Consider the following 24,880-nt stretch of genomic DNA (forward strand, 5'->3'; position numbering starts at 1 on the left):
TCATAGCAGCTCTCTGGAGCACTTAATTCCTGTGTTTAATCTAATAACCCTTTCCAAATGGAAGGGATTACATCACCGGGGCTTCAGAAAAAATGTCTTGCCCTGGCTATTGCTGTTCTGGTGTGTGTGATGGCCTCCTCACCCCTCAGAGGTGCCTTGGGGTGCTTAGTCTTGTTTTCAGATGTTTTGAGCCAAACTGTTTTCTTCTCCAGTCTGTCATGGACTGACAATTACTAAGAGGTTTTGCTCAAAACGGTTCTGTAGAGTTGATCAGCCATGGCTGGTGTTAAAAACACCTTGTACTATGAAAATGGCTCGGCTTTCCTTCTAGAGGCCTTTACTTTTAACAGAGGAGCTGAGTGGCCTGAGTCTCTCGGTACCTTCCTGTTATCATCTCTGTGAATACTCATCAAAGGTGGCCAGGCAACACACCTTTGAATAACAGAAACTTGCCCACGTATGAACATTAGCTGTCCAGTTTAATCCCTGAAAATTGTACGCATTGAAATCAAGCTGGCCTGGGATGAAGCATGACTTTACCTGCAGGCTTGTACTTAAGCAGCCTTGGTGTGGTCCAAGTGCTTTGAGCTGAGAGCAAGGAGTCCCTCTCCCCTGCTGCCCTTCCAACACATGGAAGGGCCCCAGAGGCAAGGAGATGGTAGATTTTGAAAGCAAAAGTTGCCTCAGGCTTTTTGAGCCCCTCTTGCCCCTTCCCCCTAATAATTCTTCCATCCTTGTTTAGGGATGTTGTGTGTCTGTGAAGTCACAGGCTCCACTTGGGTCTGGATGCAGGTGTGTTTTGAGGTTGTCTTTTAATGATGTGGACTGCTGTTTCTCTCTTCTGCAGGGCCGCTTCCTTGTGCAGTGCACAGCAGGCCTTGCTCTTGCAGAGCAATCAGTTAATTAGTATTCTGGTTGTTTGTGTGGCCACTGCTCCCAGCTCTCTACATAGCAGTCAGGCTTGCTCTGGACTGCAAATTAATATCCTGGAGTTTCTTGTGGCACTCAGCATTTGTATTGATGAAGTGTCTTGATTGGCAGGAAGTTACTTTCATAATGTCCAAGGAAAAAAAAAAGTATTTAGGTCTTGCCTGTAAGAGGAGCATCCTTCACTTGGGAATGTCCTGTTTGAGGTCCCTGCAATTAGATGCTCCGGTCTGCAGGTTACTTAATGCAATGTACTTCGTGTATTTGGAGCATGTGTCCCGTTCACCTCTCTTTTCGGGATGAGACTGGTCAGGTGGCTGCTGTATCTTGAAGATTGCTCTTCCATTGTTTGGCTTTTTCCTCTCACAGCTGGTGAGCTGGGCCCTGGGGAGTGTTGGTGCTATAGCTAGTGTCGTGGCAGAAAGCAGGACCTGACTGCACTAATAATCTGTGCAGATGAGCAGGGCAAGCTGAGTTAGCGTGGTTAGCCCCACTCTTTCCCTAATTGTCTCTGTTTGTCTTCACAGCTTCTCTGTTCTTGGGGAGTTTTTGGGGAGATATAAACAAAGATATTTTCTTGACTGGAACATGTCTTGGAACATGGTCTGGCAGTAGGACAGGGTTTGTCTTGACTTAATTACTTAAAATACAACTGCTTTGAGCAATAGAAGTTTGAGTGTATTAATGCTGGAAAGCACTGACGATTGCAAGAGCTGAGTGCCTGAAGGAGACAGCATTGTCCTGGAGAGAATCATTGGTGACCATGTAGATCTTCGTGCTTTAGGAAAAGAGACATCAGTAAATCCTTGGCCTCTTCACAGCTGTGCCTCTCTCCGCTTGCCATTCAGAGCACAATAGGTTCTTAAATGTGTGCAGTAGAGGGTCAAACACTGAGAGGTGTCCTTGTGCTGGAGGGAAGGCAGTGTCCTGCCAAGAGCTGCAGGAGCCTGTGGCTGTCCCTGCCACTGCATGCTGCCTGCTGTCGGCGCAGGGGCAGCACCTCTGGGGCTCCAGTTCCAGGCAGCCTCCATTTAGCTGTTGGGGCAAGGGTCTCCTGGAGGCCCCTCATCTCTCTGGAACCCAGCTTGGGCTCAGCCCTTCCCAGACTGAACAGCTCCTCTGTGCCCCTGGATTGTGTTCTCAGTGGGCTCGGCTGGGGTTTGGGCAGAGATGAAGGCTTCCCTGGGATAATGAAGGCTTTGTCCACTGGGTGTGAGTTAGCTGCAGGCACTTCTAAAAGCGTTGGGGTTAATCCCTAGGAATGGAGTTTACTTGTGAAGCAGGCAGTTTAGAAGATAATGTCAAGAGATGTAATAAACTTTTCCATTGTGTTTCCAACCACAGTACCCTCACTTCTTGAAGAGAGAAGGCAACAAGCTCCAGATCATGCTGCAACGGCGGAAACGGTACAAGAACCGAACCATTTTAGGCTACAAGACACTGGCTGTGGGGTCTATCAACATGGCTGAGGTGAGCAGCATTTGATGTGATCTTTGTTTACAAAGGTAGACATTTTCCTTTCTCTTTAAACCCAGTGGTTTCACTTGCTCGTTGAGAAGTACCTGGTGGGATTTCATATAGCTGTTTTAGCTGTAATCAATATTCACTGGGCAATATTTTAAACAGATTTTACTACTTAGTAATAGTATTGGACATTTTCTGGATAGTATTGTGAGAGCTAAAGCTTTCATGAGGCTAGCTTATTACCTTGTGAGGGTGGTGGTGGTGTTGTATGTGTTTTGGTTTTTTTTTAGTGTTAGGAGGTCCAGATCATAAGTGTAGAACAAGACAGATAGGGTCACTCGAGCAAACCTTCCAACCCTAAGAAATGTTAAAGTTAAAGCAAGGTTTTCTGTCCTTTTCTGTGGCACTGTATGAGAGTTCAGGATCAAGTATTTTCTGTCATTTTGCTTGAAACACCTTTTGGAATTTTTATTTCGTGGCTGTTGGTAATTTACGTTGAGTTCTATTCACGAGAGGGAAATGATAAAATTTTCAGATTTACATCTGAAAATTAATGCTGGTATCAAGTATGGGTGAATTATTCATTAAGGCTTACTGAATGGCTTAGCTCCGTACTTCATTATTTCATGCCCTGTTTAATCTCTGCTGTTTCTGTTTCTGAGTATTTAGAGATGGGTTTAGCAGTAGCAAGTTCAGCCTAACACCAGTATTTTTCATCAAACTGCATTCTGTCAACAAATCATTTCCATCCAAAATAAGCTAGCGCTATGCTGTGGTAAGTTATTACTATATTAAATAATTCATTATAAAGACCACTCCTTGTGTGTGAGTTCAGCTTCCCTTAGACATGCAGTAAATGCTGAACTCCCCATTTGAATCAGCCAAATTCTGATTTGTGGTGTTGGAGCTAACATTTTTCCTATACTGTGTTGGATTTGTTTAAGAACTAGAAATTAAATACTGCTGTAAGGCAGAAAACATGTGGGCCCCTTAATTAGACCCATCAGTAAACTTCTAAGTGTTGGGCATTTGCTGCTGCTGCATGTGGTTTCTCTTATGCTTTTTTGTAATGTCAGCTGACTGAGGTTAGAAGGTCAGAAATTTTCAAAGGTTCACTATGTTAGGAAATCGTTGCTCTCCAGCTCATCTGGAATATTTCTGAAAAAGGAAGACTTGAGGAAAACAAATTTTACAAGGTCCATCCCCTCCCTTTGTAGCTTATAGTATAATGACCCCTAAACAGCACTGGCACATTTCTTTAAAAAAACCAAACAAACAAAACCCCACCAAAATAAAACCCACACACAAAACCAAAAAAAAAACAAAAACAAAAACAAAAAAACAAACCAACAAACAAACAAAAAAAAAGAAAACAACCAAATCCCATTCTCTTAGCTGTTGAAACAAAGTAATGATTTGGACTTCTGAGTCTGAGCAGAGTTTAAGAATGGAGGGGCATACGTTCCTCATCAGCTCAGGTCTTTTTAAAGCCATGTGAGGAGCTGACAAAGCAGCCTGGAGTGTTAGAAAGCTGAGGTGCAGGTGTGGGGAAGCACTTTCTGAGTGTGGTGGGGCAAGACAAGAGGATAAAGTCTTAGGCTCTGGGGAGAGCCCTGTGAGCTGGAAGTGGCAAAGAAATAAGAAACCCACACCGAGATGTCCTACCTCCAGCATTATCTTGTCTTTTGTGACCCACGGCCTCATTATCCTGGGGTGGCCAGCTCCTCTGAGATTCAGGTGCCAGCTCTCTGGAGCAGGAATTTTTTGCTTTAGGAAGCACTTTGCATCTGTATCTCAGGAAGAATTTTTGCTTTTACTGGCCCTTCTGCTGGGCTCTAACACAAAATTAAGTTCCTTAATTAGGTGTTCAGAAGGTTGGTAACTTGATAATTCAATAAGTACTGTGCGTGGAAGCAAATACATAATAATGAGGTAGTCAAGTACTGTGCTTCAGGGATGAGCTACTCAACTGCCAAGCTCAGAATGCCTTTTCTTTCCTTCTGTCACTTCCATTAGTAGTTAAATAAAATCTCAACCAGCATTGTGTGTATTGCCTGCAAGTGACTCCTGCAGTTGCAGGCTGTTGGCTTGCTTCTGTCCTTGGAAATGTGAAATAACTCTAACATAAATAACTCTTGTAGAATGCAAATGATGCAAGTTTAAATACATTTAAATGCAGATTGGTACTGCTTAATTTCTGTCCCAGGTCATGCAGCACCCAACAGAAGGTGGCCAGGTCCTGAGCCTTTTCAGCAACATCAAAGAGGCTGCAGTGAAGGTAGCAGAAATATGGATTTTCTCCTTGTCAAGTCAGCCAATTGACCATGAAGACAGCACTATGCAGGCCAGCCAGAAAATCAAGTCTACAGGTAAGAGTACAACCACATTCTCTGAGGACCAGTGTCTTCCTGAACCAGCTGGACTTAAACTCAACCTGGGCTTAGATGCTTCCTGGGACAAATGAGAACTGATTTGCACAAGTTGCTGTTTCTATAACTGATGAATGCAAAGAAAATCCACTTCACAAACCTGTTGCTGTGTAAGCAGGGAGTGTGACGGGAGCGGGGGATTGAACTGTCCAAGCCTCTCCTGCGTATCACGCCAGGTGTGAGCCATTCAACAAGGGTTAGCTGTGTTCTCACCAGCATTCTTCCAGCTTTACTGGTGGGTGTGTTGAGAACCTATAGCTTCTCACCTGGCTAACAGCAGTATTCAGGAAATCCACATTTAAGCTACTCTTACAACTTTTTGCTTTGCGTATCCTACAATAAATCTCATTAACTTAGATGAAACCTGCAAACCTGAAACATGTTTTTTTTGTGGACTATGGCCTGGTTTAATGAGTATAAATCCATGGTGTTGTGCACTGTATAGGGAAGTGATTAGGTTTCTACTCATGACAGTCTTCTTATGTGGTACCAGCCTTCTGCTCACTGCTAGAAGAGTGGCCTGTTAAAGGCAGCGCATGCAGGTGCTGGTGTGTTGTCGCCTGAGGCCAGACAGCTCACCTGAGGTGTTATTCATTTCAATAAAGGATTTATACTCCTGGCATGTCTTACTTGCTCCTTTAAGCCAGTTATGCCCATGTTAGGGGGAAAAGTAATTTCCCCTGTGGAAAAACCTCTTTACTTGCTGCTGTCTACCAGGTGGTTCTTTCCAGGGTAAAAGGGGGTGGTGTTTCAAGGAGCCCTATCTGCGTGCTGGTCCTTCCTTCCCATTAGATGTGTTTCTCCTTGTTCCTTATCTCCAGGTGGTTCCTATCTCACTGTTTGTAGCACAGATAGAAGATAAACTAGCAAGCATCTCCTTGTATGTGCCTCCTTTCATGATTTGTGACTGTTAGTTTGCCTTCTCTGCTCATGAGATGAGACTGTCCCCTCACCTTAAAGGAGTTTCACAGGATCTCTCCCCTTTCCTTGCCTTTCAGACAACTATTCCGAGGAAGAGTACGAGAGCTTCTCTTCTGAGCAGGAGGCCAGTGATGATGCCGTGCAGGGCCAGGTACTACTGTTTAGGGCATGGCTTCTCCCTCTGAGAGCTTCAGTAGAGCGTGTACGCTTTCAGCTCGTGCTTGAAACTAAAAGCCTATGTCTTTAGCTAAAGCCATGACAGTGGGAGACTGTCACCAAGTGTTTAGCTGCAGTGGCAGAAGGGTTGCACAGTAACCCATTTCTTCCACCATGCTGTGATTTATCTGTTCATGTGTTTGGACTTGAGCTCCCTTGAAACAATAAAACATTAGCATCCTTGTGTGTTTCTCTGCTTAATGGTCAAGGCATCATGCTGATTGGATTCAAAGAGCCCAACTAGATTCCCCAGTTGTAATCAAAGGGCCAGTGGAGTCCGAGTTAGTCTTTAGTCTGTAATACCTTCTGCAAAATAGGTCCTTACAGAGAATCCCCTGGCTAGATGTGAGATGCTTCTGAGTTTGGATCTTCAGACTGTGGCATCACCTGCCTTCCACCTCTTGGAGGGCACTGAGAGAGGAACCCACCAAAATGTGGGGCTGTGACTATCCTTGTTCCTTGAATGTAGAACTAGGGCTGTTTTGCTTCTCCAGATTGTTATTCCTGGTTCACTTCCTTTTCCATCTGCCATCATAACTGCAATTAAGGCAAATGCGGAAAGCCTGGAAGATGGAGCAGCAGGTTTATCTTTATAGAAGGGACATTTTTAGCACTTAAATGCTCAAGTGTCCCCAAATCACAAAAGTAACATGGGAATCCTCTTTCTATTCAGGATTTGGATGATGATGAGTACGAGCTGGGGAAGCCCAAGAAGCAGCGGAGATCGATAGTAAGAACGACGTCCATAACCAGGGTCGGTGGAAATTAGTTTTACTAACACTGATGGGGTTTGGCCAGGATGCGCGGTGCACGTGGCTTATGGGAGCAGCAGTACTAGACATGCTGGCCCAGCAGAGAGCTTGGGGGCATGGTCACAGCATGTGAAGAGCTAGCAAAAGCAGCCAGTTCAGGGAATGGGACTGTCCAAGGTGTGTGTATGTGGTGTTTTGAGTGTCCTGTGGCTGGAAAGTTAAGGAGCTTCAAAAATCACGTAAGTGTATGAAATTCCACCCCCATAATGAAGCCAGTGCAGAATCCATGCTTGTGTAGGTCCTGAAAGTAGCTTCAAGTGAAGGGAATCTCTTCTGTTTGTGCTCTGCATGGGAGAGGCCAGTGGGAAGGTTTCCAAATGAAGTAGCTCAGTCAGAGGCTGGAGCTTGACAGATAAACCTGAGGTGGTGCACGTGGTGCTGAGGCAAAAGTAGCAGCTGGATATTGAAAGCTTTGGCAAGTCGCACGCAGCTATCCGACCTCTCACAGCAAGCATGGGTATGCCTGCAAAGCTGCACTTCTGCGCAGAGCAATGACTTGTGCTTGACCACGCCATTTCTGCTTACGCGAGTGTTAATGCATATCTGTGATGACAACACCTCAGAATCACCAGGATAAGCTAGGTTTCTTTTTGTACTTAGTAAATTTGGAGATCATTGTACCTCCTATGAGGCTATTTCTGAAATCCATGTTTTGATAGGGTCTGAAATAAACCCTATTTTGACCCAAACCTGATACTAAAAAGATCCTCTCAGTGAGACCAGGAATATGCTAACTCTTATCCTTGGTGCCCTTAGCATTGTTTTCAGGAGTTGGTGACCAGCCAGGACAAAACTCACCACTTGAGATAGTTGCTTGCTTAATAATCAACAAGAATAATGTCTTTCTAGCCCTGATCTCTGAACTGATACTGAATCTCCAGCATGTGGGACTGGTGCAAAACTGGGTTTGGTGCTGCCAGTTAAGTTAACATCAGCCCAGCTCCAAACTGAGCCACCTTGTCCACCAACTGTCAGGCCATTCAGGCCAGCAAACAGCTCTTGCCATGTTTGCTGTGTGCCCTCCCTCCACAGACGGCCGTGCTGGTCCAAGTGCTCTGTGTGATGGATGGTTTTGCTCAGCAGCCTGAGCCAGGGGACAACTCTCATTATCGTGAGAACATCTCGGCCTCACAAGTGCACTGGGGACAGAAATAGGGCAGTCTTTGGAGATTATGTGAGGCCTGGTGGATTTATTTCACCTAAACTTCAACTGTCTAGAAGGTGGTTGCAGCTCCTAGGACTTGAGTTCAGAAGTAAAGGGCCAGGAGGCATTGGGCAGTGTGAAGTGTCATAGGCCACAGTGGGAGCATGCATTTGGATTTGCAGGAAGAGCTTGCATGAGATACAGGAGAGCCAGCAAATGAGCTACTTTCTTCAGCTCTGAGTGGCCTGTTGTCAGCCTTTTTTTCCTCCCTTTCCTCCTGACGCAGGGATGCCCCCTCAAATGCTCTGTACCTACACTCATGCTTGGGCTCTTCTCATCTTCCTTTACTTTGGAGTGTTCATATTAGGTTGGTCAGTGACAGACAGAGGAGGACGGGGCAGGTCATGGCAAATCTCAACTGTTTGGTCATGCAAGAGAGAGATGGCTCTTGGGGACAAGTAAACACAAAGGAAGTGCAGCAGTTTAGCTTGTGTTGTTTTGGACTTGGTGCATGTTGTGTCCAGGATCTGAGGGTATCAGACTCAGAAAGCATTTTTCTGATAGGCAAGTGCTAAGGACAAGCTCCACAACTTTTCTACAGTGCTGCCAGTCAAATAAATGAGCCTGACAGGATGAACTGCAAGCTCCTGGGGAAAACACTGCTTTGTTGGTAGAAAACACGTTTGTACTTTGGGTCGGTGGGTAGATGTCTATGGTGGCTCACCCTTGTTAAGAATCAGAAAACTTGACTGTCAAGTGTTTGCCAGAAATATATCAAACAGGTAGAGGAGGTGATCTGGCAGATAAAATAATCTGTTATCTGCTGTGTGTCCAACCAACAGTGGTGTGCCATCCTTCGGGGCCAGAAGATTTATGATGGTGGAGTGGGACCTAGTTTGTTATAATGCAGGAAAGAAGGTAGCATAGGTGTGGAAAAGCCAATTTCAACATAAGAACATCAGAGACTGAGTTTGTGGAGCCAAGAATAGTTTGATTTGAAGCAGCAGCTAGAGCACCAGTGTCAGATGTGTCTGGGCTTCTTGCAGACTGGGAGAAAACCGTTCACTTGACGCTTTACTTATGTAACAGTGTCTTTGACTTGCAGCAACAAAACTTCAAACAGAAGGTTGTGGCATTGCTGAAGAGGTTTAAAGTGTCTGATGAGGTAAGTATTTAATTCTGTAAGCTTTCCTGTCTTGTGTGTTGCCCTCTGCTTGGTGCATCTTGCTTTAGTCTTCAGGAACACTCTCCTGTTTCCCCTTAGTTCCTTTCATTTTTTTTTTTCCAAGTCTGCAGTGGATGTGGCCTTTCCTTACACCCTGGCCTTGCATGGAGGCTTGAGGGCCAACTTCAAAATGTCATCAAACATTTTCTAGATTGAGTTTTATCAAAAGTAGATTCTGGCAACCATGTGTCTACCCATTAGTTTTGCAGACTGTTTTGAAATTATCTTTGACCCTTTCAAAGGCAAGCAGTCAACGGTCTATATTGATTGTGAAGTTAAATCCCAGCCTGTTTGATCATCTTACTAGAACAGCCAGGCAAGACATGAAAAACTTGGATAGGGAATGCAGATCCACAGAGGAGTCAGCTGTCTGGTCAGAGCTGAAAATGAAAGAGATCCAGAACCCAAGAAACCTGTGTAATGTTAAGAAGCCAGTATAAAAACAGTTAACATCTCAGTTGGCTGTGTGCTCATTTTGTGGCTTCTGATGAAGAGTAAGTCCTCATGCTTCTGTTACACTTCCAAACAGTCCTGTTAGCTTTGCTGTTCTTCCCAAGTTAGCTCAGCAGAGTCAGCACCCACAGTTGAGGTCCCAGCCAGCTGAGCTGCTGCTTTTCTGGAGCTGCCATTCAAAAAGCAAGCTCAGAACTGTCCACAGCTGCCAGCTTACTCTGGTGTATATGTGAAGCAACCCATGGAAGTTTTGTGTGAGATATCTGTTCTCTTTGGTTTTGCATGTGGGTGGCAGCTGATCCTTGTCCAGGTTTCAGGTGCCTCTTGTGGACGTTTTTGTCATTTCTACCTGCTTGGGTATCAAATCAGGAGGTGTCATGGCAATTTTTTCCGTAAAACCCAGGACAGGTTACACTGATGGAAGTACTGTATTTCTGTACTTGTTCTAAGAATACTGGGATCCCACTGGGGGCCTTTTTAAAGCTTTGTTTATAGAATGGGGTTGAATAATGGACATAATCAATGATTAACAGCTTATTTGTGGGTGCTTAGTCCAGTAGGTAACTCCTGCTTAACCAGACACCGGCAAGCTTGACGCAAAACAAGCACTTCTCGTATATTTAGTGTTTCTTTTGGATATAATATCCTTGCCTAAACCTGCTGTGCTGCACTCCTCAGGGCAGCTCAGGTGATGTGGGATTGGTCTGGCTCCTAGCAGTCAGCAATGCCTGCTTTTGTCCTGCGTGTAGGTTCTGGATTCAGAGCAGGACCCAGCAGAGCACGTTCCAGAGGTGGAGGAGGACTTGGACCTTCTGTATGACACACTGGATATAGAGAACCCCAGTGACAGTGGGCCAGAAATGGAGGATGATGACAGTGTCTTGAGCACTCCGAAGCCAAAGTTAAAGTAAGTGTGGGGTGGTTGTTGCTGGGTTAGAGAGAGACCATGCATGGTATCAGCACAGATTAGATGTTTCTATTCCCACCCCTACATCCTTTTTTTTTTTTTCCCCCTCTCTTGACCTGGTGTCGGAGCCCTAGCGTGTGTTGTTATGATGTGAATGACTGCTTGTGAGCTGGGGGTAGTGTGGGGAAATATAACTTCCCTGCAGTGTCATTTCTTCCTTATTCCTTTTGCAGATGTTCTGCCTGCCATGCCACCTGGGCACAGGGGTAGGAATTGCTGACATGCAGGCAGTAGACTTAAGCCATACACGGGTGTTTTGAAGAGGTGGTAGAAACAGCCAGGAAATCTATGGGAAGGCAGAAGGAGATGTGGTTGGAAGCTGCAGAAGTAGAGGCAGGGATGGACAAGGCAGACTGTGTCTTTCTGGAAAAGCTGCTAAGACCCTGTGTGGAGAGAGAGTCTTTGCAGGGATTACGGAAGCAGAACTGTGGGAAACAAAGGAGTTCTTCAGGGCCCATGGGGACTGACTGAAGCACACGTAGATACACACAAGCCTGTTCTGAACCAGCTGTTGTAGGCACTGACGTATAGGCAATCACAGCACTGTGCAGCTGAGCTGGGGATCGCTGGCTCAGGGTCTTGAGCAGATGCAGAACCCAGACCTAACAGAGCTGTGTCACATCCCTGCATGAATTAAGATTGAAAACACGAGACTGTTAGAGCTGTGCTCATGCTTCTGACTGACATGTGGTTGCATGCTCAGGCTTTCAATGTTGTAATGGCTCTGAAACAAGCAAAGTCTACCACTGCAGTTGGTCGGTACAGTATCTGCTAAATGCCAGCTAATTATCAGGTGTCAATATCCTAATTAACGTAGAATAACCTAGTTGGGCTAAGAATAGATCCTGAGTCTGAAGTGACCTGTTCCCTATCAGTGAGGCAGAAGATGTCAAGGATAGACTAGAGCAGCAGTGGTAAATGATGGGGCTGGTGGCTTATAAAGGCATTTAGAGCTTGACCCAACATACTGCCAGTTGGTAGGCCCGGCCTTGAAGGGATTTGGGAGTAGATGTGTTGTGGTAAGCAGCTGCTTTGAAACAAGCCAAATGTACTGTACACACTGAGAGCTTGTGTCCTGTTCCCTGGAGCCAAGGAGCTAACTGTTCTGGGATATGGGATTGCTGGAACAAGAACTTTTTGTGCCTGTTTGGTCCTGAGGAGACACTTTGTGGTTTGCTGTGTCCAGTTCTTGTGTTTGTATCTTGAAAGGGATGTGATAAATGATAATGCTTGTAGTCCAATTTTTGCTGCAACAACAAAAAAACCCAACAGTTTCTTAAATTGTAATTGAGTCTTGTAGCCTGGTGTGATGAGCTGTCTTTTTATGTGGAAGCACAATCTGATTGTATGTGCTACCTTATCTGATTGAGCAAGTGTGTAACTGGATCCTAGGGCTGGCAGCCAAATCCAGATGCAAGCTGGAAATAAAATGCATATTAGCACCAAGACTCACTTACCCACAGGAGTAGAGTATCAGTGAGGGGCAGTAACTTGCTGTCTTTCAGTCAAGAGCTAGGCCCTGTCTGGAATGGCATGTAGTTCAATCAGCATTTGGAAAGCTGAAACAAGAATTGCAGTGTGAAACTTTGCACCTGGTGCTTGGAGTAGTGAGGACACAACTGCTGTGTGGGGTGAATATGCATTCTGTTCTGCTGGGAGAAAATGCTGGACTCACGTGCCCACCCTGGACTTTATGGAAACAAAAGCTGCTGCTTGGTGCGTAGTGTGAGAGTGTGCAAATGTTCCTAGTAAGAACTTTATAATTAGTGTTCTGCTGTGTGGCAGGTGACATGTGGGATCCATTAGATGAAGGTTGGTCAGTCGGTGTCAGGGCTAGTAAGAAACTGATTTTGCTTTCCTTATTCAGACCATATTTTGAAGGACTGTCACACTCCAGCTCTCAGACAGAAATTGGTAGCATCCACAGCATCAGGAGCCAGAGAGAGCCATCAAGTCCTGTAAGTCATGTTTTAAGACAGTTATCTATCTGCAGTTAATATAGCAGACCTGCACTTCCTCTATTTGCATGTGTAAATTAAAGCACTCTCTCTGACCTTCTCCAAAGACTTGGATATAGAGATATGAATTTTGTGCTAAGGAAGCATGTTTGTTGTTTTGGGGTTGTTTTTGTTTGTTTGGGTTGGGTTTTTTTTTGGGGGGTGGGGGTGGGGTGGTTTATTGGTGGTGTGTTTGGGGGTTTTTTGGTTGTTTTTTCAAAACCAAATATTGTGTTAACTCAAGAGGACATCTTCAGGTTATGTATTGGACACTTGCTAATGGTGTGAATAGCTCCAGATTCTTCTGTACTTGAAATAACATGTTGCCTGGGAGATTTAGGGACTCCTTGGTGCTGTTTGGAGGAAGCTTTACCTCCTTCACTATCCCTTGTTGGGATACTTTTCATGGTGACTGGGAGCTGACGCTGAGGGGCATCTCACCCCCTTTTCCCATCCCCTTGTGGATGGGCATATAAGGTGCATAGAATATCAGTCCAATTCAGGGCACTTCTTTGCCTCTACTGTGTACTGTGCATCAGCTACTGCTTTGCCACATGCCACACTGATGTATTAGGTCCTGGTGTATGCCCAGTCGTCCTGCAGAGCTGTGCAATTTTTAAATGGAGAAGCGTGTCTTTTGAACAGCCTGATCCAGAGCGTGAGTGAAAACTGTGCTGGTGCCATACCTCCTAATGATTTTTCTCCTTTCAAGCAGGTAGAAGTGCCTGAAAAGACAAAGAGTCTTGGAACCAAACATGCAGGCGACAGTATTTCTGACATTGTCTCTTATGTAAGTTGGAAATGCATTGGTTAACGTTCCGCCCAGCAGTTCGGGTGTCAACTGTGAACTGCATTCTGTGGCACGCGTCTGTCCGTTCATATAGTTGCACATGCAGCACAATTTACATAAATAACATTAGCTGCAGTGAAGATAATGCTGAGCTCTCCTCCTGACCTTAGTTGTCGGAGGTTCTTGTCTTTCAGCCTTTTGAAACTGAAATGCTTTATGTGGCTGCCTGTTTAAACAGCCTTTTTCTTGGTTTGAGGAAGGCTGGCCCAATGTATGCTGCTGAGCATGTGTATTGTCCTGAAAAGTATTCTCAGAGCTGTTTGATTTTATCGGACAGAAGTATTACTTCAAGCAGAATTGGCAGAAATCAAGCTGGTCCTGGGGTAGAAATCTCAAAGCTCAAGTTGCTCTACTGGGGACATGCGGTTTGTAACATTTCTCCCGTGTCTTTGTCTCTGCTAGTTCATTTGGGTAAACTGAATTGATCTGTATTTCATGAGGAGGCATGTTCCTGGCATCTGAGCACCTCTCCTGCCTCCAGCTTCCTTGTGAGGCAGAGCTGGGAACTGGTAGCCCCAGATAGCCAGTGTTGGCTTCTGCCTTTTGGCAGGGGGTAGCATGTCTGGAAGAGGCAGACTGAATGTGCCCCAGATGGAGCAAAGCTGGGGTGCCTCCTGCCAGCCCTTGTGGTTGTGAGACAGAGGGGAGGGTTTGTTCCTGATAACTCGGTTCCCTGTGTTTTTGCAGGAGTCTAACCAGCAAGCTGAGGTCCAGGAAGCTGAGCTTCCCACACCAGATGTGTTTGTCGAGAAGCTCCCACCCAGCGGGAAGATCACTAAGACGGAGTCCCTCATTATCCCATCCACCAGGTAGAGCAGTCACACAGCACTGTGCCTGCTGCAAGGCTGCTCGTGGTCAGCTTGCTAGCACTTGTTCAGGATGGCCTGAAGCCACCGACTGCAAGGAGTGTACAGGCACTTAAGTATCGGGTCTTGAGCACTTGACACGTGAATGCTCAGAACCCTGAAGGGCAGCATTGCTTGGAGGTTGCTTCTGTATCCTGTGTTGCACCCACTCAATGTCCACGGAAGTTTCCATAAAACTATGGAGCTTCTTACTCAAAGATACTGTTGCTATGTCAATACCTGATGCAGATTTTGGCTTTAAAGGTGGTTGTCAGTTCTGACTTCTGTCCTGTTAAACCTTCCCAAACAGGGTAGTGAATGTGGGCTTCAGCAACCCCACCATATAGTTTCTCTGGTCATTTGCAAGCAAATAGATGTTTGCTTGAAGAGGTATTTCTGTGCTGCTTTTGGGTGTGTGGCTGCAGTTTGCATGGCTGGATCCTATTACACTGGTGTAGCAATAGCTGAGTGGTGGTGTGGGTCTTAGCCTGGGCTGTGGAAGTCTGCTTGGGACTCCTGGGAACATGCTCTGTAGCTGAACTGTGTGCTCTGCACTATCAGAAGCAGAAGTAGCAGGTCCCAAGCTAGCTCAGATCTAAGTACATGATTCCCCAATTCCTCCACTCACATTGTTGAGTTGGCCAGACTGGGTGATCTGGGATTTGCAGGATGTATCTCACTCAGATATGAGCCAGCTCTGGAATGCAAGCACATCTCTCTAGCAGGTCTGAAGGGAAGCAGACGGGACGTCGGGGAAGGAGCACATCTCTGAAGGAGAGGCAGCCAGTGAGGCCACAGAACGAGCGAGCGAACAGTCTGGACAATGAACGCTCTCCAGACACCCGGCACCACTTACAGGTGTGAAAAACATTGCTCTCTCTCTAGCCACTCACAGTTTTTTCTCTTCTCCAACTGTCTCCTGTGGTCCCTTCCCTTCTGATCCAAGTGCCGTCCCTGCTGGAAAGGAACTGGGCCCTGTGGCTTCGGGAAGGAGGGAATTTATATCTTGGCTGATACTGTATCTTCCATCCAGTCTGCTGGATTTTGTCAGCCCACCATAAACACTGGAACAGATTGTTATGATGAGAAATGAATGGAGATGTGTTGAGGAATCGCTCCTTTGAAGTAAGGCAAATTGCTAGGGATTGCAAAAGGGGACTGACTTGAGCATATGTGCCATGCTTTTGTTAGCTGTGGGGACTCACTTAACTCCCTTCTTGAAGGAGATTGTTCCTGACTTCTATGAATCCAAAATTCCTTGGGCTACTGTTAGTTGGTATAAAGTGATGTAAGTAAAAGTGCATGGCAGAAGAAATAATGGCCAGCAAAGGCAAGGTTGCTAATAAAGGACCCTGCAGAATACTGGGGAGTGCAGAGTACTGCAGTATTGAAGAAGCTGATAAGTGTCAGTCTCAGCAGCCAGTGTGGCTGCTAGCATGCCTTTGCTGGCCAGCCGTGCACAACCTCCTCTCATGAATTGCAAGAGCTGGAGCTGGTGCCTCAATGATTAGAGCTGACATCTCCTACTGTTATCTTCTCTGTGTCTTTATTTCCAGATCCCCAGGAAAACAGTGTATGACCAACTAAATCACATCCTGGTTTCCGATGACCAGCTGCCAGAAAACATTATTCTTGTCAATACTTCTGACTGGCAAGGCCAGGTAAAGGCAGGAGGTGTTACCTGAAGCACAGTTCTCCTTCACTGTTCCTCCTCAGGAATGGACAGGCCTTGAGTTCTACCACTAACCAAGTAGGTTCTGCTGCTTGGTTGGAAGAGCAGTGGTGGTGCGTGGGGGCTGGCAGCATACTAAGTGTTCAGTGCCTACAGATTGGATTTCGTTTGACCAGAAGATGCTGTGGATCTTGTAAAGTTTTGCCCCTTGAGTCTTTCCACAGAGGTTTTCTCTCTTCTACAAAATGCCATTCCTTCTGGTTAGCAGTATGCTGGGAATGACTATACCCTTGCACTCAAGAGCCTATTTCTCAGCTGTGGTAGACTGGGACAAAGGAAGCAGGGAGGACTGACCTGTGGTTTCTAAGCACAGGTGGTGAACGCAGGAGAGAAAGTATTTCAGGTCAGCTCTGTTGCCTTACACACATACTTGTGATTCCTGCCTGCAGGTACGTCACACCATCTTTTCTGAGTGATAGTTGTGTTAAGGAGAACCCTGAGCAGTGCTTTGTTATGCTGGCAACATGGGGTGATTTTTTTTTTTTATGGGGTTGGAACAAATTTTGCTCCTTTTGGAACCTTAGTTTGAGGAAGCAATAAAATGTGTAGAGGAAGAGGACCAATAAACATGTGTTGGGTGACTGTCACCTGTAGAACTTGTGCCAGGCTTGTGGAGTTATGTTGTCTGGTTTGGTGTTCTGCTTCTGGAAGAACCAGGGTCTCGATATCTGAGAGCAAAAATACCAGCTGAGCTACTAGTTCTGGTTTCTCTGTGCTTGGAAGATAGAGAAATGCCTTGTAGAGATGGACAGAAAGCATTTGTAGGTTGTCTTCCAGTAGTTTTAGCAGCTTATACCTGCAGTATCAGAGGACGTGAAGATAGCATTGGCTGAGGTGTAGGTTAGTGGTGCAGAGTTTGAGAGTGTGAGATAATTTCTGAGTCTCATCAATATTATGTCCATGTATACGTGAGGTGTGCGTTAACTTGTTTCCTGTTAGCTGCATGAAGGGGAAGCAGTCCTTCATGAAGAACGTGTGTGCTGGTAGCACCCTTCTCTTTTTTTAGTGCTTGAGGGTAGGCAGAACATTTAAGTCCTTTTGCAGTCGGAGGGAGATGCAACTGCAGTTCCAGAAGCAGGTGAGTAGACAGCATCTGCTCTTACCCAGTGCTGTCTGCTAGGTGAGCAGCCTTCTGCTGCTGCCCTGCTCTCTGTGGCCATAAAAACCCTGCTGTTCTAGGGTTGTCGTTGCTATGTTTTGGATGTAGTGTTGGTATTTGTCAAGAAGGTGCAATGTTTCCATTTTTCTGGAGGAAGAGCTTTCCTGTGGCAGCTGCACAAGGATGAGGGTTTTGGGAAATAGCCATATCACTCACAAATTGGACATGGGGAGACTGCCCACGCTTGGGTGTGCGAATACCTAGGAGGCTGGGGGAGGCAGATTTTCTTCTTGTGACAAACTGTACCAAAAAAGGGACTATAAAATGTTTTGTTCTCTTCTCAGTACCTATCAGATGTCTTGCAAAAGCATACCTTGCCAGTGGTCTGCACATGCTCTTCAGCTGATATTCAGGCAGCTTTCAGCACTATTGTCTCCAGGATACAGAGATAGTAAGTTCTCACCTTGCTTGTGTTGTTTGTTGAGTCTCGGCTCCTGTGCCCCAGTGCCCAGGGAGATTTTCATCCCATATGGAAATACTTCTCCCTTCTAAAACTTATCCCCGATCTGCTCTCCTGAAGTCAGAGTTGTGTGGCTCCTCAGCACTTGCCAGCCCTGCAAAGTTGCTGTTCTGCTGTATATGAGTGGGGATACAAATCTCCTTTCATTGACACTGATGATTTTAAAAAACTGTGCTTTGGAGGCTGCCTTGTAAGTCAGATCTAGCAACCAGTGAAGCCTGCAAAGCTAATAGGTGGGTTTTTAAATAGTTCTTGCTCCCTCCCTCCCCCAAGTAATTCCCAGATGTATTCCTCGAGGCATTCTCTAGATACCTAGTGAGGGTTGTGGATATCTGAGTATGTTCTCTGATACAGCAGTTAGTTGCAGTAGGTACATCCTAACCTAGATAGTTGAGTCCAGCCCTTTAGATTATCAAAATGTGTGAAAGAAGGAGCAAGGAGACCAATTAAGAAAGTACTGAACATTGTTGCATTTTATTAATAATGTTGTTAGCTGCTGATAATCTTTGTGATATTGCCTTGTGTAATGAATGAACTCTCTTCTGCCATGGTTGTTATTAACCAATATTTTTTTTAACTTCTTCAGAAATAGCTGGTATGATTATGAATATGTTTCCTCCTTTTCTGTCTAGCTGTAACTGCAATTCGCAGCCTCCAAACCCAATTAAAATTGCAGTGGCCGGAGCCCAGAATTACCTCAGTGCTGTATTGAGGCTCTTTGTAGAGCAGCTGTCTCACAAAACCCCAGACTGGCTTGGCTACATGAGATTTTTGATCATCCCTCTAGGTAAATAAGGAACAATTTTTCTTCATGGAAAGGTGAACGCGTTAAATGTGGTGTGTTCCCTCAGGAGAAGCCCTCCTGGAAGCTTTGGCTAGGTATATGGCTGTTAGATGAGGCAAACATCATGCTGTTGTGTTGTGTAATGCTTGTGTTGCTGCTCTTGCATGAGTGAATTTCATCTTTATGTTCCTGATGCCAAAGTCTGCTTTGTAAACCTTTCATTTGAAGCAAGGGGTTGAATATGTCCTCCCCATATAGGGAGGCTCCTACATATCTTTTTATTGTGGTACAATGAATGCATAGAATGATGTTCTAGAAACCCTTTCAGTGGCTGAGATCTTAAATTTCTTGGGCACCATGTTTCCCAAAGCAATAACTGTTCTGGCCTCCCTGAGGCTGACACAGAAAATGTTATAGAGGAGAGGGGGTTGAAAATTTTTGAAAGGCTCTGAAACTGCTGAGAGTTTAAATTATTCAAATGACATGTATCTTTTGACCTTTCCTTTAAGTGTTGTTCTCCTTGGGTTTTTCCCTCAGTTTTCCAGGACCTTATCTCTGCCCTTACAGCAACTCAAACAAGCCTGCCTGGCTGGAAAGCGGGCCGGCTTGGCTCGCTTGTGTTGGGGGAAGTAGAGTGGACAGATAACAATGCTAGAGCTCTTGTTGTAGTCAGAAGCGTGAGGAGTGTTGTAGCGGCGAGGCCTGGGAAGCTGGGCAGCCACTGATGCTTGTAGGCAGGGGCATCTGGGCCACCTTGGTGCTGTAAGGCTGTGATGCCAGAAGGTGGTTTAGCCTGAGGCTTGGCTTGTGTGAACACGGCACTTAAGTGATGTAGGCAAAAGAAAAATTGAAAAGCACTTTTTCTCAGTATTTTCCAGTCTTCTAGGTTTGAGACCAGCTGATGGCAGTTGCTGTAGGAGTCAGAAGCTGCTGCCTGGCACTGGTTTGGCCTGTTGATTCAGTAGTGGGATTTGCAGAAATCACATGAAAAATGCAGAGTAAAAGAGCTGGATCCTTCTGTAAGGCAGGCATTTAGTTTCCAAAGTGGTTGGCAGGAAGAGGAGAAAGCACCCTTTAGGGGGTAAAAACAAAAAAAAAATATTTCTGGAAGGTTAAATGTGCGTTGAATGAGAATCTGTGACTGAGGACTTTGGTCTTCATATGCTGAGTGTCTCCTGGCCTCAGAAGAATTTTCTGTCCTGCAGTCTTTAATGATCTGAAAATGTTTCTCTCTGAAAGTGAAACACAAGATTTAGCTAGTGTGTTTTTGGGTTGTTTTTTTAATCTTCAAACTTTATTTGGTAATTAAAAAAAAAAAAAAAAAAAAAAAAAGCACTTCGGTAATGGAACTGCTTCAGAACTGTGAATGCTTTTTAAATGTACTTTAAATATAGAAACTTCTTTAACATGGCCTTTCCCATAGAAGTCTGCAGTATTTCCTGATTGGATCAAGTGCTTATTTCTGGCCAGATTTCTGGCAGTTCATTAAAGTGATTGAGGGGCAACCTCTCTTTTCTGACAGCTGGAAAAAGCACCAAATGGTGGCCATGCCATAAACGACTTAAAGGGAAGGAATTTTTGCTGTTAGCAACACCTTTGAAGTAGGATGGTTTTACCTTCTTAGTCCACAACTACGTACTACAATGACAGAAGAGTTAACCTGCAGTGGTTTTTTAACAATGAGAAATGATTAATGTCTGTAAGCATCCATACTGGGAGATTAGGTCCTGCTTCATGCTTCTGATTCTATGACTGAAAGACTCCTTTGATGTCCAAACCAGTGTAGGAACAACTTGACCCCCAACCTTTTTTTCTATTTTATTTGCCCCTTTTATTTTGGCTGTTTGGGGTTTTTTAGCATTTTGTTTATCTCCCATGGGTAGAACCTCTTGGGACACCTCACGTTTAGTACTTGTTTTCAACTGCACCTGCTATGTGTTTTCCCAGCATCTGGGAAAGCTCCTCCAGTGCATGGTGCAGAGCAGTTCCACACGTACTGTTTAAAACTCCACTGCAAAAGAAATGATGGGTCTGAAAGTAGCCGTGATCAGGAGGGTCCAGGAAAGAACTTAGGCCCCAGTCTCTAATGACAGGGGGTAGACCTCAGAGAGACAGTCTGCTTGAACCTTTCCTGGAAGTCTGGAAGTTAGCAGTGGTTTGGAGGACTGAGAGAAGACACTGGGGTTTTTTCCACCATGAGCTTTACTGGAGGATGGTGAGTATAGTTAAGCAACTGAGGTCTTCTTGGAAGGAGTTGTCATGTTACCAGTTACTAGACGATGACTGCTATTGCAGTCTCTGGAGGTGTGGCTTGATGTGAGAATTCAGTATGTAGAAAGGATTAAAATAAGCTGATTAGGAGGAACTCTAAGACTCCTTCATGGCTGATTGTAAATGTACGGGACTCATGCTGAGCATGACTGAAATGTGGTGGCTGGAAAGTGCAGCCCTGACACCTTTTCTCCTGTGTTGAAAAACTAGAGAGGTAGTTGCACGAGCCATTTTGTTGGGTTTGGAGACACCCGTGGCCTAAGATGGAGATGGCAAATTTTCACCACCTCTCAGGGCAAGTTTGTCACTTAAACGCCTTCCCTCAACTGCTCAGTATAAATAAGAAGTCAGATCTCCGTCCAGGGCTGCAAGTTGGAGGCTGGACACACAAACTTCCTGCAAGGAGGTCTTTCCGTGTTCACAGAGGAGCCGCAAGGCTTAGCTAGAGCAAGCAGGGACCTGACACATGCCAGCATTCAGTGGGGACTGTAATCCTTGGACTCTGCCTTTTGTCTTTAATTGCAGCCTGTTTATTGAACTTGTAGTCCTTCTCCACTGATTAAACAAGCCTCCCTGGGTTGTTTTTCCTTGTTGGGGACAATTGCCTCTTCTCGGTATTGCAAAACAGCCACGGTGTGGGAATGGTGTTGAGAGGAAGGGATCCGACTCCTCTTGGCAGAGGTGACCCGGCTGCGGTGCGCACAGTGCAGCCTGTGGGCAGGAAGGGCTGCTGAGAAAGCTGCTTGCAAAACTGAGAGACTGAGATGGAGAGCCATAGGGCTTCTGTGTCTTCCAAATCATTTATTTCCTCAGCAGTTTCCCAGTCCTGTTTTATTTGGCCTTTTAAAATTTAATTTGGCGGGGGGGAAGGAGGAGGTGTCACTGAAAGATATAAGTGGTGTTGAAGCAATCTCTCTGCTGGGAAGTCTATTTGCATGCTCTTGTAGAGATAAGCTAGACTAAATTACTTGGTTATAACTGAAGAAATTTATTTCTGGGGTGCCTAGTGTAGTTTTTATTTTGGAATTTAATACCTTACTGATAAAAACCACACTTGTGTGTTGGGAAGAACAACTGTCATGTTTTCCTTTCTTTCTTAGGCTCCCATCCAGTGGCCAAGTATCTGGGGTCTGTAGATTATAGATACAACAACTTCTTCCAAGATCTAGCCTGGAGAGATCTGTTCAACAAACTTGAAGCACAGACCACTGGTAAGACCATGTGTCTGTGTCTGGCCTGTGTGGGATAAAAGGCTTGAATGAGTAATTTTAGCAAAGGTCAAGTAAATACAAGAGGAAGCAGACAAATGGTTTTGTTCCTCTTTTCTCCTCACTCCACCACATTCCCTTTTCAGATGCTGACCTTTGTATGTTCTCCACGTGGTGGTTTGCAAACAGTTGTGGGCTCCCAGAGGCACTAGCTGTCTCTGAGTCATGCTGTTTTTACCTAGATCTCAGCTATATTCTTTGATGTGGGGGTCTCACTACCAAGTTTAGTATATTCTTTGGCCCTTCAGAAACTGTCCAGCCTAAGAGATTTGGAAAACTGGAAACTCTGAGAAGATTAACTTCTATTAGTTGTGTGTGAGAATGACCTTGACATTTCTGAAGTCTGCTGGCCAGGATCTTTCTCATTAAGGAAGAATTTTGTTCTTCACCAGTGTTGTAACATGTGAGAGCTGCCCTAGGTCAGATCAACAAGTTCCTGTTCTGATCTGAGTCTGCTCTAGGTCAGGATAAAGCCTTACTGTGTGTTAAAGTACTAATTCGCTTAAAATATTAATGCTTACAGTTTTTCCATCCTTTCCTTCAAGAACGGAAAGAAACAGGAGAAAGGAGGATTTGCATCTGACATTTAGGGCTACATGAAGGCTTGAGACTTGACTGAGGAATGATGCTTTCATGGCAGCGTATCCATACAGAAATTTCACTAGAAGTAAAAAGCTTTGGAGTTCTTGGAGCACCATGAGGGTGGGGAGGTTTGCAGTGTGGTTCTCCTGTTGGAATTGCAGAGTGGCTGAGGCTCCCAGGATGCTCCTGGAAGTCCTCTAGCTTTGAGAGGAGGAGAGAGAGACCTCTTTGCAGGTGATTGTTCAGAGCCTTTTCCAGCAGATGGGAACTTGGCTGGGCAAGGCCCTGGGCAGCCTGCTCTGAAGGTGAAGTTAGCCCTGCCTGGAGCAGGAGGCTGGACTAGACATCTCCTAATGTTCCACCCAACCTATGCTTTTTGTTGATTCTAAGCTTGTGGGAGAACATGTCTAGAACTAGTTTCTTTTAATTCCTTGCTGTATTTGAAAATGCAGACAAAGGTGTCAATACAGTCTTGGGTTTTGTGTCTGGGTTAGGAATACTTCATTAGCTATAGAAATCGAGCTCAAGAGCCATATCTGTTCTTTAGTTGGTTGTATGCTGCAGCCCTTATTTATTTGCCTGCGTGCTATGAGGAAAATGCAGTCCCTTTTTTTGCAGTCCAGACCTTGTAGGTTCTCCGTTTTCATCTGTGCAGTGAGAACTGCACAGAAACCCCGTGATGGCATAAGAAGATCTGCTAGAGAATCATGGCTCTTCACAGTACGCTGTTTAAATATAGAGAGTTTTGGTTAAAAAGCCCATTAAGGTATGCAAGTGCCTGGTGAAGGTCAGTTGCATTCCCTTGATCTCACAGTTGAGGGTCTTCGCTTGAAAGCAAAGAAATATGGAAATGGCTTCCTGTCAGCTTAAACACAATCCCACAGATCTGAAGCATACTTCCTGCTACATGCATGATCTTTGTGCTCTTCCTACCCTTGCCTGGCTCTCGGTCTTTTCAGTTGGCTCAGCAAGGCTGCTAGTTCTTTAGGAAATCAGGTAACTCAAATGCTGATGTGAGCAGAGCAGCTCGCCAAGGCCCTGGGAGAGATGGTTGGGCACTTTCTTCAGCAGATACCTACTGTCAAGGTGTGAAAAAGTCTAAAGCTGACTCTGGGCAGGTATGCATTTTCAAAGAAAAGTGTTTTAACAAGTATAAAATAACCACAATACTTAATAATGCTGTGTACAGTTGTCTGTGTACCTAGTGTGCCTTCCTAATGTTTTTACCTTTGTGCTCCTGTGGGATGTTTGCTTTTGGTCAGACAGCTTTACAGTGCTCTGAGGTAGGCTGCAGAGCTTCCTTTGGAAACGCAGTTCAAAGGCAGCTGGCTGGGTACCATCAGCTGCGTGGCTAAGCATCTGGAGCGCAGTGCTGGTGATGGTCTGAGAAGTCACTTAAGTTATTATCTCTCTTTGTTCTGTTGCAGTTCCAGAAGCGCCTGACGTTGTCTCCCGGATAACGCAGTATATAGCAGGGGCAAACTGTGCGCACCAGTTGCCCATTGCTGAAGCGATGCTGACGTACAAGCAGAAAAGGTATGTCACTAAAGTAATACTGACTTTCCAGAGTGACCATCAGGTTCAAAGCAATGTGCTTTTCTCATCTTCAATGCCAGCAGTGTTAAAATCACTCTGAATTGCAAACACCTTGGGAGCCTTATGGTAGCCTGCACCCAGTGATGTGTCCTACTTAGATAACAGTGAATCTACAACAGTGTGGTTACTTTAAGTGCAGTGATTTCTTTGAAGATCTGAGAGGTTTGGAGAAGTGAGGACTAGGCAGGATGGGAGATGGACAGATTATATTTGCTTAAGTTCCAGAGATCTCTTACCACAGAGACCTTAGGTGTATAAGATTGGACTGCAGCATGAGACCTGAAACCCTTTCTTTTTGGAGTGTAAATAGCAGGGCTTCTTGCAGGAGAGACAAAATCCTTGTTGATTGGCAGTTGCAGGCTACCATGACTCCTACTGGGGAGGGCTGACATTCACCAGGTTTTATTTCGACCTTTCTTAAGGGATAAGCAGCCTGTAGGGGGGAGGACTGGGGTGTGAAAACAAGATTCAGAAGTACCTAGAGCCTCTTGTGGCTGTGGTCCAGGAAGAAGAGTAGCTGTCACTGAAAGGTAGAGATGCATTGTTTATGAGGCATAGTAGACTCCAGTTCACATCCCAATAATTTCTGAAAGCAGGACAAGCACTCACCTAATTTTTCTTGATTAGGGACTAGCAATCTCATATGAGGCACAGATGATGTTGATTGTTCATTACTACCCTTCCCACATTATATCTGATCTTTAGTTTTTGGTCCATTAACACCCTTCATGTGTGCCTCCTTTGCATAAAAACTGGGAAGGATTAAAGGCATGGATAA

The 24,880-nt window shown here is 45.2% G+C and overlaps 1 protein-coding gene across 11 annotated transcripts in view; it reads left to right on the forward strand.

Moving 5' to 3' along the window:
- Nucleotides 1-24,880, forward strand: part of PACS2 (phosphofurin acidic cluster sorting protein 2) — an 82,786-nt gene that overhangs the window by 34,654 nt on the left and 23,252 nt on the right. For 3 of the 11 annotated variants that reach the window (XM_042785603.1, XM_042785637.1, XM_032998646.2), the window contains 15 exons: nucleotides 2,272-2,397; nucleotides 4,598-4,760; nucleotides 5,819-5,892; nucleotides 6,631-6,711; nucleotides 9,019-9,078; nucleotides 10,341-10,498; nucleotides 12,426-12,516; nucleotides 13,268-13,345; nucleotides 14,093-14,214; nucleotides 14,973-15,108; nucleotides 15,807-15,911; nucleotides 17,426-17,532; nucleotides 18,234-18,388; nucleotides 21,757-21,867; nucleotides 23,934-24,042. In XM_042785603.1, coding sequence (XP_042641537.1) covers nucleotides 2,272-2,397; nucleotides 4,598-4,760; nucleotides 5,819-5,892; nucleotides 6,631-6,711; nucleotides 9,019-9,078; nucleotides 10,341-10,498; nucleotides 12,426-12,516; nucleotides 13,268-13,345; nucleotides 14,093-14,214; nucleotides 14,973-15,108; nucleotides 15,807-15,911; nucleotides 17,426-17,532; nucleotides 18,234-18,388; nucleotides 21,757-21,867; nucleotides 23,934-24,042 — 1,676 coding nt within the window. The remainder of the gene's footprint in view (nucleotides 1-2,271; nucleotides 2,398-4,597; nucleotides 4,761-5,818; nucleotides 5,893-6,630; nucleotides 6,712-9,018; nucleotides 9,079-10,340; nucleotides 10,499-12,425; nucleotides 12,517-13,267; nucleotides 13,346-14,092; nucleotides 14,215-14,972; nucleotides 15,109-15,806; nucleotides 15,912-17,425; nucleotides 17,533-18,233; nucleotides 18,389-21,756; nucleotides 21,868-23,933; nucleotides 24,043-24,880) is intronic. The other 8 variants (XM_042785612.1, XM_042785643.1, XM_042785621.1 and 5 more) reach the window with 6 other exon arrangements.

This window comes from Tyto alba, unplaced genomic scaffold (assembly GCF_018691265.1).
Source record: "Tyto alba isolate M040663 unplaced genomic scaffold, T.alba_DEE_v4.0 Super-Scaffold_1000006, whole genome shotgun sequence".
Taxonomy (NCBI): Eukaryota; Metazoa; Chordata; class Aves; order Strigiformes; family Tytonidae; genus Tyto; species Tyto alba.